The sequence below is a fragment of the Saimiri boliviensis genome, chromosome 15 (assembly GCF_048565385.1).
Source record: "Saimiri boliviensis isolate mSaiBol1 chromosome 15, mSaiBol1.pri, whole genome shotgun sequence".
Lineage (NCBI taxonomy): Eukaryota > Metazoa > Chordata > Mammalia > Primates > Cebidae > Saimiri > Saimiri boliviensis.
In genome coordinates, this window is record NC_133463.1 from 29290355 (window position 1) to 29308744 (window position 18390).

At 44.0% G+C, this 18390-nt stretch overlaps 1 protein-coding gene across 3 annotated transcripts in view; it reads right to left on the reverse strand.

Annotated features, from left to right (window-relative positions):
• Positions 1–10747: 10747 nt before the first annotated feature.
• The window catches only part of MTDH (metadherin), an 86692-nt gene continuing 79049 nt past the window's right edge, over positions 10748–18390 (reverse strand). For all 3 annotated transcript variants that reach the window (XM_039464470.2, XM_039464472.2, XM_039464471.2), the window contains one exon: positions 10748–16926. In XM_039464470.2, the coding sequence (XP_039320404.1) occupies positions 16856–16926 (71 nt within the window). In that variant the 3' untranslated portion in view covers positions 10748–16855. The remainder of the gene's footprint in view (positions 16927–18390) is intronic.

Genomic DNA, 18390 nt, shown 5'->3' on the forward strand with positions numbered 1-18390 from the left:
TTTCCTCCTCAAGCAGCAGGACAACTGGCCAGAGCCACCGCGGCTCCCATTAAAATTTTTTTGGGACAGGATTTCACCATGTTGGACAGGCTGATCTCCAATTCCTGACCTCTGGTGATCCACCAGCCTCGGCCTCCCAACGTGATTGGACTACAGGCATGAGCCACCACACCCAGCCCATAATTTCCTTAATAGATAAAAAATTGATAAGAAAAGATCAACAAATAGAAAAACAGCAAATTATATGAACAGACAGAAACGTAAATGACTCAAACATAGAAAAGCTACCTGGCCTTACTCATAACAAGAAAAACACCAAAGTCATTACTAACAAAGATGAAGTTTGATAATATGCTGTATGGGCTAGAGTGTGAGAGATCAGACATTCTTTTTTTTTTTTTGAGACGGAGTTTCGCTCTTGTTACCCAGGCTGGAGTGCAATGGCGTGATCTCGGCTCACCGCAACCTCCGCCTCCTGGGTTCAGGCAATTCTCCTGCCTCAGCCTCCTGAGTAGCTGGGATTACAGGCACGTGCCACCATGCCCAGCTAACTTTTTGTATTTTTAGTAGAGACGGGGTTTCACCATGTTGACCAGGATGGTCTCGATCTCTTGACCTCGTGATTCACCCGCCTCGGCCTCCCACAGTGCTGGGATTACAGGCCTGAGCCACGGCGCCCGGCCTGTATTGTATTTTTTTTTATAGATTTTGAATTTTGAAGCACATGGATGCATTGCCAATCCAAAGGATTAAATTAAAATATGCATACATAATAAGAAATGTGAAGAAAGTCATACTTGATATAGTTGGACTCTGAACTGTTCTTCACTGTGTATTCCTACAGTGTTATTAAACTCAACATTTTGATCTGTATGAATTCTATCTCCCGTTTTTTTTTGAGACTGAGTCTCGGTCTGTCTCTAGGCTGTAGTTCAGTGGCACCATCTCAGCTCACTGCATCCTCCACCTCCTGGGTTCAAGCAATTCTTCTGCCTCAGACTCCTGAGTAGCTGGAACTACAGGCATGAGTCACCACGCCTGGTTAATTTTTGTATTTTTAGTGGAGACAGGTTTTCACCATGTGGGCCAGGCTGGCCTCGAACTCCTGACCTTGTGATCCACCCGCCTTGCCCTCCCAAAGTGCTGGGATTACCGGCGGGAGCCACTGAGCCCAGCTTCTATCTCCCTTCTTTTTTTTTTGAGACAGTGTTTTGCTCTTGTCACCCAGGCTGGAGTGCAATGGTGTGATCTTGGCTCACTGCAACCTCCGCCTCCCAGGTTCAAGCAATTCTCCTGCCTCAGCCTCCAGAGTAGCTAGGATGACAGGCATGTGCCACCATGCCCAGCTAAATTTTGGTATTTTTAGTTGAGACAGGGTTTCTCCGTGCTGGTCAGGCTGGTCTCGAACTCTTGACCTCAGGTGATCTGCCCACCTTGGTCTCCCAAAGTGCTGAGATTACAGGTGTGAGCCACCATGCCCGGCCCTTCCTAATTTCTTTTAAATACAAAATAAGGCCTGGGTGAGGGGGCTCATGCCTGTAACTCCAGCACATTGGGAGGCTGAGGGGGTGGATAACTTGAGGTCAGAAGTTAGAGACCAGCCGGGCATGGTGGCTCAAGCCTGTAATCTCAGCACTTTGGAAGGCTGAGGTGGGTGGATCACGAGGTCAAGAGATCGATACCATCCTGGTCATCATGGTGAAACCCCGTCTTTACTAAAAGTACAAAAAATTAGCTGGGCGTGGTGGCACGTGCCTGTAATCCCAGCTACTCAGGAGGCTGAGGCAGGAGAATTGCCTGAACCCAGGAGGCGGAAGTTGCGGTGAGCCGAGATCGCGCCATTGCACTCCAGCCTGGGTAACAAGAGCGAAACTCCGTCTCAAAAAAAAAAAAAAAGAGAAGTTGGAGACCAGCCTGGCCAACGTGGCAAAACCGCATCAGTACTAAAAAATATGAAAAGTAGCCAGGCATGGTGGCAGGTGCCTGTAGTCCCAGCTATTTGGGAGGCCGAGACATGAGAATCTCTTGAACCTGGGAGGCAGAGGCTGCAGTGAGCTGAGGTGCTGCCAGGGCACTCCTGCCTGGGTAACAGCAAGGCTGTCTCAAACAAAAAAAAGATATACTCCATAGTGTCTTAGTCAGCTTCCTCAACCCTGGGAAGATCCTTAACTTCGTGGTTTTCTCATCTGTAAAATGGGAATAATAGCAGCACCTCACTGAGTTGTCGTCTGGAAAGAAGAGTGATATAATATATGATATAATGGAAACCTTATACTAGTTCTGTGCAATTATTATTTATAAACCAGAAGTAATTGATTTAAATACAACAAATAAAATCCTTCTATTTTAGTAAACAACTTAAAAGCGTTCTTAGACTACTACACTTCAAATGCATGTTTAGTCCAGTCACTAGGAGAGGGAGGGAGGGAAAAGAGAACATGAATTTGGGGGCTGGGGAAGTGGAGACAGAGATTAGAATAAGAGAAAGGGAAAGACACACAGAAGGACAGCAATAAACAGAGAGGCAGAGAGACACAAAGGTGCAAGGAGGTAGGGAGAGATCCTCAGAGACAAAAACAGAGGCAAATATTCACAAATCCGTATCCAGAGAGCATGCAGGGGCGTCTGCACATGGCCAGTCATCAGGCGAATGAAAAGAGCTCTGAACCTGGGGACAGGGGACTTGGCTTCAAATACAGTTTCTGCCACTTGTCAGCTGTGCAACTTAAATTGGTGCTCAATTTGTAGCCTGCATTTTCCTTATTTGAAAAATGGGGCCGGGCGCGGTGGCTCAAGCCTGTAATCTCAGCACTTTGGGAGGCCGAGGCGGGTGGATCACGAGGTCAAGAGATCGAGACCATCCTGGTCAACATGGTGAAACCCCGTCTCTACTAAAAATACAAAAAACTAGCTGGGCGTGGTGGCGCGTGCCTGTAATCCCAGCTACTCAGGAAGCTGAGGCAGGAGAATTGCCTGAACCCAGGAGGCGGAGGTTGCGGTGAGCCGAGATCGCGCCACTGCACTCCAGCCTGGGTAACAAGAGCGAAACTCCGTCTCAAAAAAAAAAAAAAAAAGAAAAAAAGAAAAATGGTAGTGATGGGGATGGGGTGGTGGAGAGAATGGCCCATGTTCAAGTCGCCACCTTGTGGTGGTTTCAGATTTCTCCTTAAGCTTTTTCTCTTTACCTTCCCTCCCTCCCTTCTTCCCTCCTCCCTCCCCCCTCCTCCTCTTCATCCTCTCCCTTTTTCTGCCCTTCCTCCTCCTTCCCCTCCTCTCACACCTTCCCCGCGCCTCCTCCCCCGCCCCCCGTCCCCCCTCCCGGCTCTGTCGCCCAGGCTGGAGTGCAGTGGTGCGATCTCAGCTCACTGCAACCTCCACCTCCTGGGTTCAAGTGATTCTCCTGCCTCAGCCTCCTGAGTAGCTGGGACTAAAGGCGTGCACCACCACGCCCGGCTAATTTTTGTATTTTTAGTAAAGATGATTTGTGGAGGAAAAGTTAAATATTAAATTTGAACTCAATTGAACACGGACACAAAAAATGGCCACCAAACCCTGGAACAGGTTGTGTGAGCCTCCTGAGGCATTCATCACGCGCTGTTTCAGAGAAATCTGTATTGCAATCTATTCCTGTATGTTAGTTATTGAAAAACAACAGACAATCGCAAAAACGAGTTGATCTTTTCGTATTCCTTGAGCCCAGTTGTGAAGGGCCCTCGTGACTGGACCTCATGCCAAACAACTTGTTACAGAAAGAGCTAGGGACCCAGATTTCGCCGAAGCTTCATGAGACCTCCCCTCATCTGTGCACGGATAGGCGGCTGACTCTGGAACCCACACGATTGCTTCCCAGTCTGGTGATGAATCCTCCATAGTCTGAATGAGTGTAAATATATACATATAGGCCGGGCGTGGTGGCTCACGCCTGTAATCCAAGCACTTTGGAGGCCAAGGCGGGCGGATCACCTGAGGTCAGGAGTTCAAGACCAGCCTGACCAACATGGTGAAACCCCGTCTTAAAATATATATATATATATATATATATATATATATATATATATAATAGCAGGGCGCAGTGGCTCACGCCTGTAATCCCAGCACTTTGGGAGGCCGAGGCGGGTGGATAATGAGGTCAAGAGATCGAGACCATCCTGGTCAACATGGTGAAACCCCGTCTCTACTAAAAATACCAAAAAATTAGCTGGACCTGGTGGTGCGTGCCTGTAATCCCAGCTACTCGGGAGGCTGAGGCAAGAGAATTGCCTGAACCCAGGAGGTGGAGGTTGCGGTGAGCCGAGATCGTCCCATTGCACTCCAGCCTGGGTAACAGGAGCGAAACTCCGTCTCAAAAAAAAAAAAAATTATATATATACATATATACACACATATACATATATATATATATTATATAATTTCCCTTCTCCCCTTCCCATTGCAATTTGCTTATTAAATGATTTGCTTATTATATCTGTATTACCATATACTTGGGATGAAGGTTGTTTACCCTTAAAAGTATTGTGTCTTTTCTTTTCCCTCGCTCGTTTCCCACATGGAACACGGTTTCACCATGTTGGCCAGGCTGGTCTCAAACTTCTCACCTCATGATCTGCCTGCCTTGGCCTCCTAAAGTGCTGAGATTGCAGGCTTGAACCACCCACCTAGCCTATTACCTTCTCTTTTCTTTCTTTCCTTTTTTTCTTGAGTCCTCGTCTTGCTTTGTCGCCCAGGCTGGAGTGCACTGGGGGTGATCACAGCTCACTGCAGCCTTGAGCTCAAGACTCAAGCAATCCTTCTGCCTTAGCCTCCCGAAGAGCTGGGACCACAGGCATGAGCCACCATCCGTGACTACTTTTAATTTTCTTATTTAATATATAATAATTAATTTTATTTATTTAATATATAATAAAATAAATTTTATTTCATTATGATAGGGATGGGGTCTCCCTATGTTGGCCAGGCTGGTCTTGAACTCCTGGGCTCAAGTGATCCACCTGCCTCTGCCTCCCAAAATGCTTGGATTTCAGGTGTGAGCCACTGTGCCGGCTTGTTACTTTTTTTTTTTTTTTTTTTTTTTTTTGAGACGGAGTCTCACTTTGTTACCTAGGCTGGAGTGCAATGGCATGATCTTGGCTCATTGCAACCTCTGCCTCCTGGGTTCAATAGATTCTCCTGCCTCAGCCTCCCAAATATTAAAATTACAGGCATGCGCCACCACGATTGGCTAATTTTTTTATTTTAGTAGAAACGGGGTTTCACAATGTTGGTAAGGCTGGTAGATTACCTAAGGTCAATTTCAAAACCAGTCTGGTCAACATGGTGAAACCCTGCCTCTACTAAAAATAGAAAAAATTAGCTGGGTGTGGTGGCAGGTGCCTGTAATCTAAGCTACTCGGGAGGCTGAGTCAGGAGAATCCTTTGAACCTGGGAGGCAGAGGTTGCAGTGAGCTGAGATCGTGCTATTGCACTCTGGCCTGGGCAACAAGAGCAAAACTTCATCTCCAAAAAAAAAAAGGCCAGATGTGGTGGCTCATGTCTTTTTTTTTTTTTTTTTTTTTTTGAGACGGAGTTTCGCTCTTGTTACTCAGGCTGGAGTGCAATGGCACGATCTCGGCTCACCGCAAGCTCCGCCTCCTGAGTTCAGGCAATTCTCCTGCCTCAGCCTCCTGAGTAGCTGGGATTACAGGCACGCACCACCATGCCCAGCTAATTTTTGTATTTTTAGTAGAGACAGGGTTTCACCATGTTGACCAAGATGGTCTTGATCTCTTGACCTCGTGATCCACCCGCCTCGGTCTCCCAAAGTGCTGGGATTACAGGCTTGAGGGTGGCTCATGTCTTTAACTTCAACATTTTGGGAAGCCAATGTGGGTGGATCACTTGAGGTTAGGAGTTTGAGATCAGCTTGGTCCACATGGTGAAACCCCGTCTCTATTAAAAACACAGAAATTAGCTGGATGTGGTGGCGGGAACCTGTAATCCCAGGTACTTGGGAGGCTGAGGCAGGAGAATTGCCTGAACCTGGGAGGCGGAGGTTGCAGTGAGCCAAGATTGCACCACTACACTCCAGCCTGGGCAACAGAGTGGACTACCTCTCAAAAAAAGAAAAACAGCCGGGCACGGTGGCTCAAGCCTGTAATCCCAGCACTTTGGGAGGCTGAGGCGGGTGGATCACGAGGTCGAGAGATCGAGACCATCCTGGTCAACATGGTGAAACCCCGTCTCTACTAAAAATACAAAAAATTAGCTGGGCGTGGTGGCGCGTGCCTGTAATCCCAGCTACTCAGGAGGCTGAGGCAGGAGAATTGACTGAACCCAGGAGGCGGAGGTTGCGGTGAGCCGAGATCGCGCCATTGCACTCCAGCCTGGGTAACAAGAGTGAAACTCCGTCTCAAAAAAAAAAAAAAAAAAAAAAAAAAAAAAAAAAAGAAAAACAAAGAACAAAACCAAAACACAATAAAAATTAAAAATAATTGTATACGAGGCCGGGCGCGGTGGCTCACGCCTGTAATCCCAGCACTTTGGGAGGCTGAGGCGGGTGGATCACAAGGTCAAGAGATCGAGACCATCCTGGTCAACATGGTGAAACCCCGTCTCTACTAAAAATACAAAAAATTAGCTGGGCGTGGTGGCACGTGCCTGTAATCCCAGCTACTCAGGAGGCTGAGGCAGGAGAATTGCCTGAACCCAGGAGGCGGAGGTTGCGGTGAGCCGAGATTGCGCCATTGCACTCCAGCCTGGGTAACAAGAGCGAAACTCCGTCTCAAAAAAAAAAAAAAAAAAAAAAATTGTATACAACCAAATATAGTCATCTTTTCTTTTCTTTTTCTTTTTTGTTTTCTTTTCTTTTCTTTTTTTTTTTTAAGATAGAGTCTCACTCTTGTCACCAAGGCTGGAGTGCAGTGGCATGATCTTGACTCACTGCAACCTCTTCCTCCTGGATTCGAGTAATTCTCGTGCCTCAGCCTCCTGAGTAGCTGAGACTACAGGTGCATGCCACCATGCCTAGCTAATTTGCATTTTTAGTAGAGACAGGGTTTTACTGTCCTGTCTCTGATACCATGATACCATCTCCTGATACCATGATCCACCTGCCTCTGCAAATTGCTGGGATTACAGGCGTGAGCTACCATGCCTGGCCCCATCTTTTCTTTTATAGTTTCTGGGTTTCCAGTCTTGGTTAAGATTCTCTCTCCTTCAAGTTCAACGGAGCTTAAAGAAAAAAATATTATCTCCCTGACCCCTAGGTTATACATACAGTTTCCTGTATTATCTTTAAAGTTTTTTTCTTATATGTATGATAGGAGCCCAGATTTTTTTTCTTCCAATAAGTAGTGCCAGTACCATCTATTAAGTTAGTCACTACTTAGTTCGATTACTTCTCTTTTTATTTTTATTATTATTATTTTTTGGAGCTTGCATGCCAAGTTCAATTACTTCTCAACTAAAACACTACTTAAGTTGTATACAAAATTCTCATCTATTTCTGGATTCTATACCGTGGTTCTCCTGACCAATTTAACTATCCCTTTTGTTGAGAATTTATAGATTCGACTGGTAGAGTGCACACTAATTGGGTTTTAGCTGTTCAACAAATACATAAAAATATATGTATATTTTTAATATATACATTAAAAATATATTTATACACACACACACGCGCGTGCGCACACACACACACACATATGATACACACACTTTTGAGACGGAGTCTCACTTTGTTGCCAGGCTGGAGTGCCTCAGACTTCCAAGTAGCTGGGACTATAGGCACGTGCCACCATATCTGGCTAGTTTTTTGTATTTTTAGTAGAGACAGGTTTCAACGTGTTAGCCAGGATGGTCTCAATTTCCCGACCTTGTGATCTGCCCGCCTTGGCCTCCCAAAGTGCTATGATTACAGGCGTGAGCCACCACGCCCAGCCAATATATATATATATATATATATATATATATATAGTGATGGAGTCTCCCTCTGTCACCAGGCTGGAGTGTACTGGCGTGATCCCGATGCACTGCAACCTCCGCCTCCCAGGTTCAAGTGACTGTCCTGCCTCAGCCTCCCAAGTAGCTGGGATTAGAGGTGCACACCACCATACCCAGCTAATTTTTATATTTTTACTAGAGATGAGGTTTTACTATGTTGGCCAGGCTGGTCTTGATCTCTTGACTTCATGATTCCATCTGCCTCGGCTCCCAAAGTGCTGGATTACAGGTGTGAGTCACTGCGCCCAGCCCAACAAATATATCTTGAATATCCTTTCCATTTGGAGTTCCCCAAATTCATTCTCAGTCTCCCTCACTGCTTGTCACAGACATGAATATGACCTAGCCTCTGAGAAACACTAAGAAAGGAGTGAGGACAGGGAGTATGCCTCAGCAGAATCTAGTTTGGCAAGCAGGGTGGAGTGGCATCCAACTATTCATCATCATCAGCAGCAGCAGCAGGGGTGGAGCTGCTGCCATTCAGTCCCAAGCATCCTCAGGAGGTAGATTGCCTTTTCTAGAGCAGCTCCTCAAATGGCTAGGTGTTTCTCTCTTTTTTTTTTTTTTTTTGGAACAAAATCTCGCTCTGTCACCCAAGCTGGAGTGCAGTGGTGTGATCTTGGCTCACTGCAACCTCTGCCTCTCAGATACAGTGTTTCTCCTACCTCAGCCTCCTGAGCGGCTGGGATTACAGGCATGTGCCACCACACCTGGCTAACTTTTTGTATTTTTAGTAGAGATGGGGTTTCACCATGTTGGTTGGGCTGGTCTTGAACTCCTGACCTTGTGATCCACCCGCCTCGGCCTCCCAAAGTGCTGGGATTACAGGCTTGAGCCACTGCGCCCGGCCCCGCAAGACCCCATTTCTATAAAAAATATAATTATCGGCCGGGCCCGCAAGACCCCATTTCTATAAAAAATATAATTATCGGCCGGCCCCGCAAGACCCCATTTCTATAAAAAATATAATTATCGGCCGGGCCCGCAAGACCCCATTTCTATAAAAAATATAATTATCGGCCGGGCCCGCAAGACCCCATTTCTATAAAAAATATAATTATCGGCCGGGCGCAGTGGCTCAAGCCTGTAATCCCAGCACTTTGGGAGGCCGAGGCGGGTGGATCACGAGGTCGAGAGATCGCGACCATCCTGGTCAACATGGTGAAACCCCGTCTCTACTAAAGATACAAAAAAATTAGCTGGGCATGGTGGCACGTGCCTGTAATCCCAGCTACTCAGGAGGCTGAGGCAGGAGAATTGCCTGAACCCAGGAAGCGGAGGTTGCGGTGAGCCGAGATCGCGCCATTGCACTCCAGCCTGGGTAACAAGAGCGAAACTCCGTCTCAAAAAAAAAAAAAAAAAAAAAAAAAAATATATATATATATATATATATATATATATATAAAATTATCCTTATGTGGTGGTGGTGGTGCCTGTAGTCCCAGCTACTCAGGAGGCTGAGGCAGGAGGATCACTTGAGCCCAGGAGTTTGAGGCTGCAGTGAGCTGTGATTGTGCCACTGCACTCCAGTCTGGTAGACAGAGGGAGATCCTGTCTGTTAAAAAACACGGCCAGGCCCAGTGGCTCATGCCTGTAATCCCAGCACTTTGGGAGGCTGAGGCAGGTGGATCACTTGAGGCCAGGAGTTCAAGACCAGCCTGGTCAACATGGTGAAACCCTGTGTCTACCAAAAATACAAAAAAATTAGCCAGGTGTGGTGGCGGGCACCTGTAATCCCAGCTACTTAGGCGGATGAGGCAGGAGAAGCACTGGCATCTGAGAGGTGGAGGTTGCAGTGAGTGGAGATCACACCACTGCACTCCAGTTTGGGTGACAAGAGCGAGACTCCATCTCAAAAAGAAAAAAAAAAAAAGAAAGAAAAAGAAAAAAGAAAAAAAAATTACTGGTAATCTCGCTATCCTGTTACTAATAATAGCTCTTGCTGTTTGCCACAGACCTCCTTTGGTGTCTGTCAAGAGTCTCCAGCCCCAGAACAAACCTCACAGGAACCCTCAAAGTGCCTACATTACACTTGCTGCTTTTCTGAACTGGGAAAGCTGCCTAGAAATGACATCTATGGCTGGGCATAGTGGCTTACACCTGTAATCCCAGAGTTTTGGGAGGCTGAGGCAGGTGGATTACCTGAGGTCAAGAGTTTGAGACCAGCCTGACCAACATGGTGAAACCCTGTCTCTACTAAATATACAAATATTGGCTGGGTATGGTGACGCCCAGCTACTCAAGAGGCTGAGGCAGGAGAATCACTTGAACCTGGGAGGTGGAGGGTGCAGTGAGTCATGATTGCACCATTATACTCCAGCTTGGGTGACACAGCGAGAGTCCATCTCAAAAAAAAAAAAAAAAAAAAAAAAGAAATGACATCTATTGTGTGATCTATCTGCCTTTCTCATGGAAAGGCTGCCATGTAGAGTTGTGCACTATACAGCTTGGGGCATCATTCACATTCATAGTCATTGTGCCCATGTGTTGTTATTAAAACACTTTCCCAACTTATCAGTGAAATGTCTTGAGGGAAAAGTGGCAATGAAGTTGCCATGAAACCTTTCTGAGACCAGGCTAGATGCTTCCTGGGACCGTAAGCCTCTGTTGGTACCAAAAAGGACCTATGCCAGATGAGGTACTTGGAAAGAGTCATTTTCATCCAAGCCTTTCCCCTCTAATCCTGTTACCAGAGAACAAGTCAAGCCGGTTCCCATTATCCCCCTGTAAAGTTCTATTTCTTAAGTAACGTTCTATTTCTTGAGCAGAATGGTGGTTTCAGACGTGTTCATTTTATTATGTTTTAAAACTTAGGTACATGTTACATATATTCATTTTAAATGCCTTGATACAAATAAAAAAGGAAAGCACATATATACAAATAAGAATGCTACTGTCATGGGATAACCTTGAACCTGCTTAAAGTTTTCTCAATTAACTTAATCACAAGCTTCAGTACTGTAACTATTAGCTGGCAAACATCTTACAACACGCTATATACATGTCGTGAAGCTAGGGTTAGAAATCATTGTCCTGTTAGAGTACTCAGAAAGATTAGAACAATAGTAATGCCTTTTCCATGTTTTAAAAGATTACTTTATATACCAGGGTGATTCTCTTACAGCTTGTTAGAATCTGTACTAGCAGTATGCACAGGCAGGCTACTAAGTTTCTCTCAGCCTGTCTCTATAATTTAAAGCAGTCACTGAGCAGCAGCAATTTCTTCTAAAATCTATTATATATAGACTGGGCACAGTGGGTCATGCCTGTAATCCCAGCATTTAGGAGGCTGAGGTGGGAGGGTTGCTTGAGCCCAGGAAGTGGAGACCAGCCTGGGCAACAGTGAGACCCTGTCTCTAGAAAAAAAATTATCATATAGAAGTTGGAATATTATTAGCTGCTACACTAAGCAGCACTGAACAGCCTTCCACATTTCTGCTCAGTTGGAAAAACACCTGACCTCAAAAATGCTTTGGTGCAGGAGATATACAATGTATGTAAACTGTTAGAGGTGCCCATTGTCTAATTCTCTTCTTCCTTAGTGACAGAATCCCAAGATGTTAATTTGGCCTATGAGAACCCAGAGTATGACTTCCCATCTAGCTTCATGGCTAGTGGGACCCAGCAACTGTTTGAAATTTCAGTTTATATAGGGTGTAGAACTTCTAGGAAGTGTTCTTCGGGTGGGGGTGGTAATCCCTTTCAGCTGGCTCAACTGCTGATAGGAAGTTTCTAGCTGGAGCAGCTGTCTTCAAGTAAGAATTGAAAGCCACATGTTGGTCCAATGCAGTGGCTCACACCTGTAATCCTAGCACTTTGGGAGGCCAAGGCAGGAGGATCACTTAAGCCCAGGAGTTCAAGGCCAGCCTGGGCAACATAGCAATAACCTCATCTCTACCAAAAACAAACAAACAAACAAAATTAGACAGGCATGGAGGCGTGTAGGTCTGTAGTCCCAGGTACTCTGGAGGCTGAGGTTAAAATGGGAGACTATAGCTTGAGCCTAGGAGTTCCAGGCTGAAATGAGCTAGAACTGTGCCACTCCACTCCAACCTGGGAAACAGAGTGAGATCCTATCTCATTAAAAGAAGAAAAAGGCCAGATGTGGTGGCTCATGCCTGTAATTCTAGCACTTTGGGAGGCCGAGGTGGGTGGATCACCTGTAGTCAGGAGTTGAGACCAGCCTAACCAACATGGAGAAACCCTGTCTCTACTAAAAATACACAATTAGCCAGGCATGGTGGCACATGCCTGTGATCCCAGCAACTTGGGAGGCGGAGGCAGGACAATCGCTTAAACCCAGGAGGTAGAGGTTACGGCGAGCTGAAATGGAACCATTGCACTCCAGCCTGGGCACCAAGAGTGAAACTCCATTAAAAAAAAAAAAAAAAAAAAAAAAGCCGGGCGCGGTGGCTCAAGCCTGTAATCCCAACACTTTGGAAGGCCGAGGCCAGCGGATCACGAGGTCGAGAGATCGAGACCATCCCGGTCAACATGGTGAAACCCCGTCTCTACTAAAAATACAAAACATTAGCTGGGCATGGTGGCGCGTGCCTGTAATCCCAGCTACTCAGGAGGCTGAGGCAGGAGAATTGCCTGAACCCAGGAGGCGGAGGTTACGGTGAGCCGAGATCACGCCACTGCACTCCAGCCTGGGTAACAAGAGCGAAACTCCGTCTCAAAAAAAAAAAAAAAAAAAAAAAAAAAAAGCCACAGGTTAAGAATGGGGAGAAAAAATATAGACAGAACCTGGATCCCTGACCCTGCATGGATATGGGCTCTGGATTGCCTTTCCAGAATTTTATATGCAAGAGAAACTTTTTTTTTGTTTTTTTAGGTTTTTTTTTGGTCAAGATAGGGGTCTCACTCTATTGCTAAGGCTGGTTTTGAACTCCTAGGCTCAAGCAATCCTCCTGTGTTGGTCTCCTAAAGAGCTTAGATTACAGGCGTGAAGCCACCGTGCCCAGCTGAGAAACAAACTATCTTGTACAAGCAGCTATTGTTTGGGGACACAGCCGACTCATACATACAAACTAATGCATAATGCCAGGCTTCAGTCTAATTTCCTTAACTGAGAAGGCTGATACAAATAACATATTGCACCTGTGACAGGCAGTCACATCTACTGCTAAAATAACATAAGATAAATGTATTCTGTAGAGAACATTGTGTGTCACAAACAGCGGCATTTTCAGCAACAAGTAATTGCCTTTACACTAGCTTAAGATGCAAAATAACTGACAAAGTCCCTTCCCACAAGAGAACTGTAACGAACAATTTAAACAAATCAAAAATGGCTTGTTTTATTTACAATACTTAGTGCATCTTACAAATAACATATTTGCATTCCCTAAGTCTTTTGGAAAGTAATTCCAGTTTGTGCAATGAGTTTACAGGAAAATCTTAAGATATCTACTAGACATCTTAAACCTAAAACTCTAAATTTTAAAAGATATTTTACACTATAATAGAAGACTGTTTTTAATTAAGAAAAACTAAACTCTGTAGTTAAATATTGCCCTCCAGTATCTTTAATGCAAATATAAACCAGATTAGACTATGAAATAAGACAATTAGATTTGGGTGAATTATTCTGACCTCTCCTCCCCAATAAAATGCATGCACAACATGGTAAATTACATTAGTCACATTTTAATACTTTTTTTTTTTGGACTCTCTCAACTGTTGTTTTGCTCAATTGGGGTGCAGATAGGTAGGATTCCAGTCTGGAGAAACCCTAAACCACTACACTCTGCCCCAGAGTAGGGAAAGATTTTCAGTATGTTTGTGGACACAGGCAGGATTAAGGAGCCTTTTGAGTGGTTTCTCTAGCTAACATAACATTAGTCTTACTAGCTAACATAAACAAGGTTCCCCTCCAGGCCTGATAAAGCCTGCAGAGGTTATTTCCCTACTAGTTCTGGAAGCATCTTATTCATGCCACCAGAGAACAGGCTCTCTCCTCCTGCTCCTCCCTGAATCACCACCTACATTTTAGTGCTTTCTGAACTGCTGACAGAAACCGAAGTTCCTGTTCAGGTCCCAGAAACTTTTTTTTTTTCTTTTGAGATGGAGTCTCGCTCTGTCGAGTGCAGTGGTGAAATCTTGACTCACTGCATCCTCTACTCCCCGGGCTCAGGCGATTCTCCAGCCTCAGCCTCCCTAGTAGCTGGGATTACAGGGTGTGCCTGCCACCACACCCATCTAACTTTTGTATTTTTAGTAGAGACAGGGTTTCACTATGTTGGCCAGGCTGGTTTTGAACTCCTGACCTCAAGTGATCCACCCGCCTTGGCCTCCCAAAGTGCTAGGATTATAGGCGTGCCACTGTGCAGGGCCCAGAAACTTTATGTCACATAAAGATCTATGAATCAAGGTAAAGGGTAATTAAATTAGCTTAATTGTGACAGATTTTGTAACTCATGCATATGAAAAAGAATATAATTAATTATATCATTTATATAGCTGCCATCTTTTTTCTTTTTGAGATGAAGTCTCACTCTTTCGCAGGCTGGAGTGCAGTGGTGCAATCCCTGCTCACTGCAACCTCTGCCTCCCGGGTCCAAGCAATTCTCTGCCTCAGCCTCCCGAGTAGCGTGGATTACAGGTGCCTGCCACCATGCCCAGCTACATTTTTTCATATTTTTGGTAGAGACAGGGGTTTCACCATCTTGGCCAGGCTGGTCTTGAACTCCTGACCTCGTGATCCACCTGCCTTGGCCTACCAAAGTGTTGGGATTACAGGCATGAGCCACCATGCCCAGTCAGCTGCCATCTCTTAAAACATAAAGTCCAAGTCCTAACTCTTGAGCCACAAAGAAGAAACAGGTATCTCTACACTGGATCCACCTCAGCTTAGCAATGCATCTCTGCATCTCCACAAGACACTTCTAAAAAACATCTGGTGTCTTTAACATCTGGCATAGGTGGTTGAATGGGGAGATACTAGGCTGCAGAAATAAAGTCAATGTTTGACATAGTCAAGAGAATTTTAAGATAAAGAAATGGTGAGGTAGAGTTGAGAGAGTTCAATTATATTGTTGAGCACAGACCATTTGGCACATTCTAAAATTAGATTCCCTATCAAATTCTCCCTTGTGGTACCTTTACAAAGTGCTGACACCTTAGGAAGCCTCCAACACCTATGTAAAGCTAACAGAATAAAGTCATTTAGAGAAGTCCATCCTTGGCTCTTTAGCTATTATCTACCCCCATATTGAAGCAAATAAAAAACAATGCTATCCATTTGCTGAATTTATTTAAACAAATCAATTTAGAAATACCATAGAATTAAACAAAACTTCTGACATGTAAACATACTGCCATGTTCCTGAAACAGATGTTAACACCTGATAAAAGTTAATAATCACTTGTTAGGAAAGCTGTCCATTAATAAGGCCAGTCTTCAGCAAAAGTAAAACCATTTTCTTTCTTTAGCTTTCCTAGTCTGAAAACGCAATACTATTGAACCACAATCAAATATAATGACAACATTGGATGGATAGATCAGTACCATTGGTTACAGCTGTTAAATAGTTTCATTCTTGGCGCCACATAGAACAATTAAGCCAATCACATCGAATAAATCATGGCTTTTTTTTCTTTATCACAATTCACTAAGTGATGTTAATTATGGTCCTTGTCAAACACGTTTGGTAAAGGCTATTTACAGTGTACATGGCTGAGCATGCACTATTTATAGTTACAAAGATACCTGCCAGTTTTTTACAAGAGAATTACACAGTGCCTGAAATGGTGAAACATCTCACACATCATTTAAATCAATATAATTTCAAGCAGGAAACGTTCCTTATTTGACCACAATTGCAATAATTACATGAAAATTCTTATAAAAACACGAATCCCCTTCAAGAAATTGATGCATATTCTACACACTACAGGTTAAGGCAGTAAAAAAATGTATTCCTGATAACTGGAGGTCTTGACAATGTCAATTAAAGCTGTCTGACTCTAGGTTTTCATTCTCCATCATATACCAAAAGTTTGTGAATGGTTTTATTTTTAAAGTCAAAAAAGTACTAGTAACTAAGAAGAAATGAAGCTGGAAAAAATTGCTAGGGAAAGGAAAAATGAAAATTGGATTTTGCCTGAAAGTTTTCAAATCATAAACAGCATTATTTATGAGTCTAAGCCTTAAATGTATAAAACAAATACATATAGTTCACTTTTCTTAATTTAAAATATACTGTACTTTGAACAATTCAAGTAATGTAAGACTATCAAAAATAACTTCATAAGCCATACAAGTGTCAACTGCATTTTCAGTATTTTAAGAAGTTTTTAAAAACTGTAAACTAAACCATGACAGTTTAGTTAAACAAATGATAAATGACTTTATTTGCACTTGTGATTTCTTTAATACAAATTGCTACCAACAAATATGTAAAGATATGGCAGGTTATGCATTTGATCAAAGCACTTTGATTTAAGCATAAAACAGATTCAAATGTTACAAGTTCTGTGCATAAGATCCAAGGAATTGCTTACTAATTTGTAGGCAACCCTCTTTCTAATCAGAATCCTTTATTCCTCGGCTGCAGATGAGATAGGGCACAATCTGTTGTAAACAGGGCACTGTTGTAAAACCAGGATAATATTCTTAAATTAAGATCGTTCTTGTTCAGTTAAAAAGACTTTCCCAAGTGTCTTCCATCACTGAGTATATTCTGCTGACCTCTTAATTTCATAAATTAACTTTCTTTTGATTCCATTTTTATGGTGGTTGTGTCTGCAGTTTTGTTTTAAAAATTGGTTTAAATTTATATAAAACTCTGTACATGTTCACAAATTATTGCATAAACAGCATAATCTTCAAGACAGTGTTTGCAAACACATGTCCAATTCAGGAAAAAAAATTTCACGTTTCTCGTCTGGCTTTTTTCTTCTTTTTTATTTGTTTGGGAGATTCCCAGCTAGTTTCAGACTTGGCTAAAAAGAAAAAGGGTGGAAAACAAACAAAAAAAAATTAGGAGGACAGTAAATACTGCCACATCTCAGTAATATATAAGTAGTAACTATGAAAAAATGCTTTAAAATACTCAAATTTTATGTATAAGTTTTTAAGCCCTTGTTACAGATTTTAAGTTATTCTACATCTTCCTCCCTCCTTTCCTTTCAATGGTATTATTAGGTTGAACTACATGGAACTACTGATATTTAACCAGTTTTGACCTAAAAAAACTGTTATTTAATATGGCTCAACCTAACTAATGAAAGAGGAAAATGGGCAAAATAGATACTAAAGGTAGCTGAAGAGAGTAAAGGAGAAAAAATGAAAAGCATAGAATAATTTGTAGCCTCAAGAACCCGTGCAGAGTAAAAGGGAGGGACCAGACAGGAGGTAGGCATGAAAAGTTCCCCCTCTGTTTTCAGCAATGTCTTCTCTCTTCCAGAGATAAGACAGGCAGACTGATTATTTACTTATTGTGTCTCATTCTGTCACCCATGCTGGAGTGCAATGGCACCATCTTGGCTCACTATAACCTACGCCTCCTGGTTCAAGCAATTCTCCTGCTTCAGCCTCCTGAGTAGCTGGGATTACAGATGTGTGCTAGCACACCCAGCTAATTTTTGTATTTTTAGTAAAGATGGGGTTTTGCCTTGTTGGCCAGGTTGGCCTTGAACTCCTGACCTCAAGTGATCTGCCCTGCCTCGGCCTCCCAAAGTGCTGGGATTACAGGCTTGAGCCACCGTGCCCGGCCAAAGCAAGGCATTCTTTTTTTTTTTTTTTTTTTTTTTTGAGATGGAGTTTCACTCTTGTTACCCAGGCTGGAGTGCAATGGCGGCGCGATCTCGGCTCACCGCAACCTCCGCCTCCTGGGCTCAGGCAATTCTCCCGCCTCAGCCTCCTGAGTAGCTGGGATTACAGGCACGCGCCACCATGCCCAGCTAATTTTTTGTATTTTTTTTTTTTTTTTTTTTTTTTTTTTTTTTGAGACGGAGTTTCGCTCTTGTTACCCAGGCTGGAGTGCAATGGCGCGATCTCGGCTCACCGCAACCTCCGCCTCCCGGGCTCAGGCAATTCTCCTGCCTCAGCCTCCTGAGTAGCTGGGATTACAGGCACGCGCCACCACGCCCAGCTAGTTTTTTGTATTTTTAGTAGAGACGGGGTTTCACCATGTTGACCGGGATGGCCTCGATCTCTCGACCTCGTGATCCACCCGCCTCGGCCTCCCAAAGTGCTGGGATTACAGGCTTGAGCCACCGCGCCTGGCAATTTTTTGTATTTTTAGTAGAGACGGGGTTTCACCAGGTTGACCAGGATGGTCTCGATCTCTTGACCTCGTGATCCACCCGCCTCGGCCTCCCAAAGTGCTGGGATTACAGGCTTGAGCCACCGCGCCCGGCCTCCTTCAGTTATTTTAACAACTTGGCCTTTACAACTGAAGTACA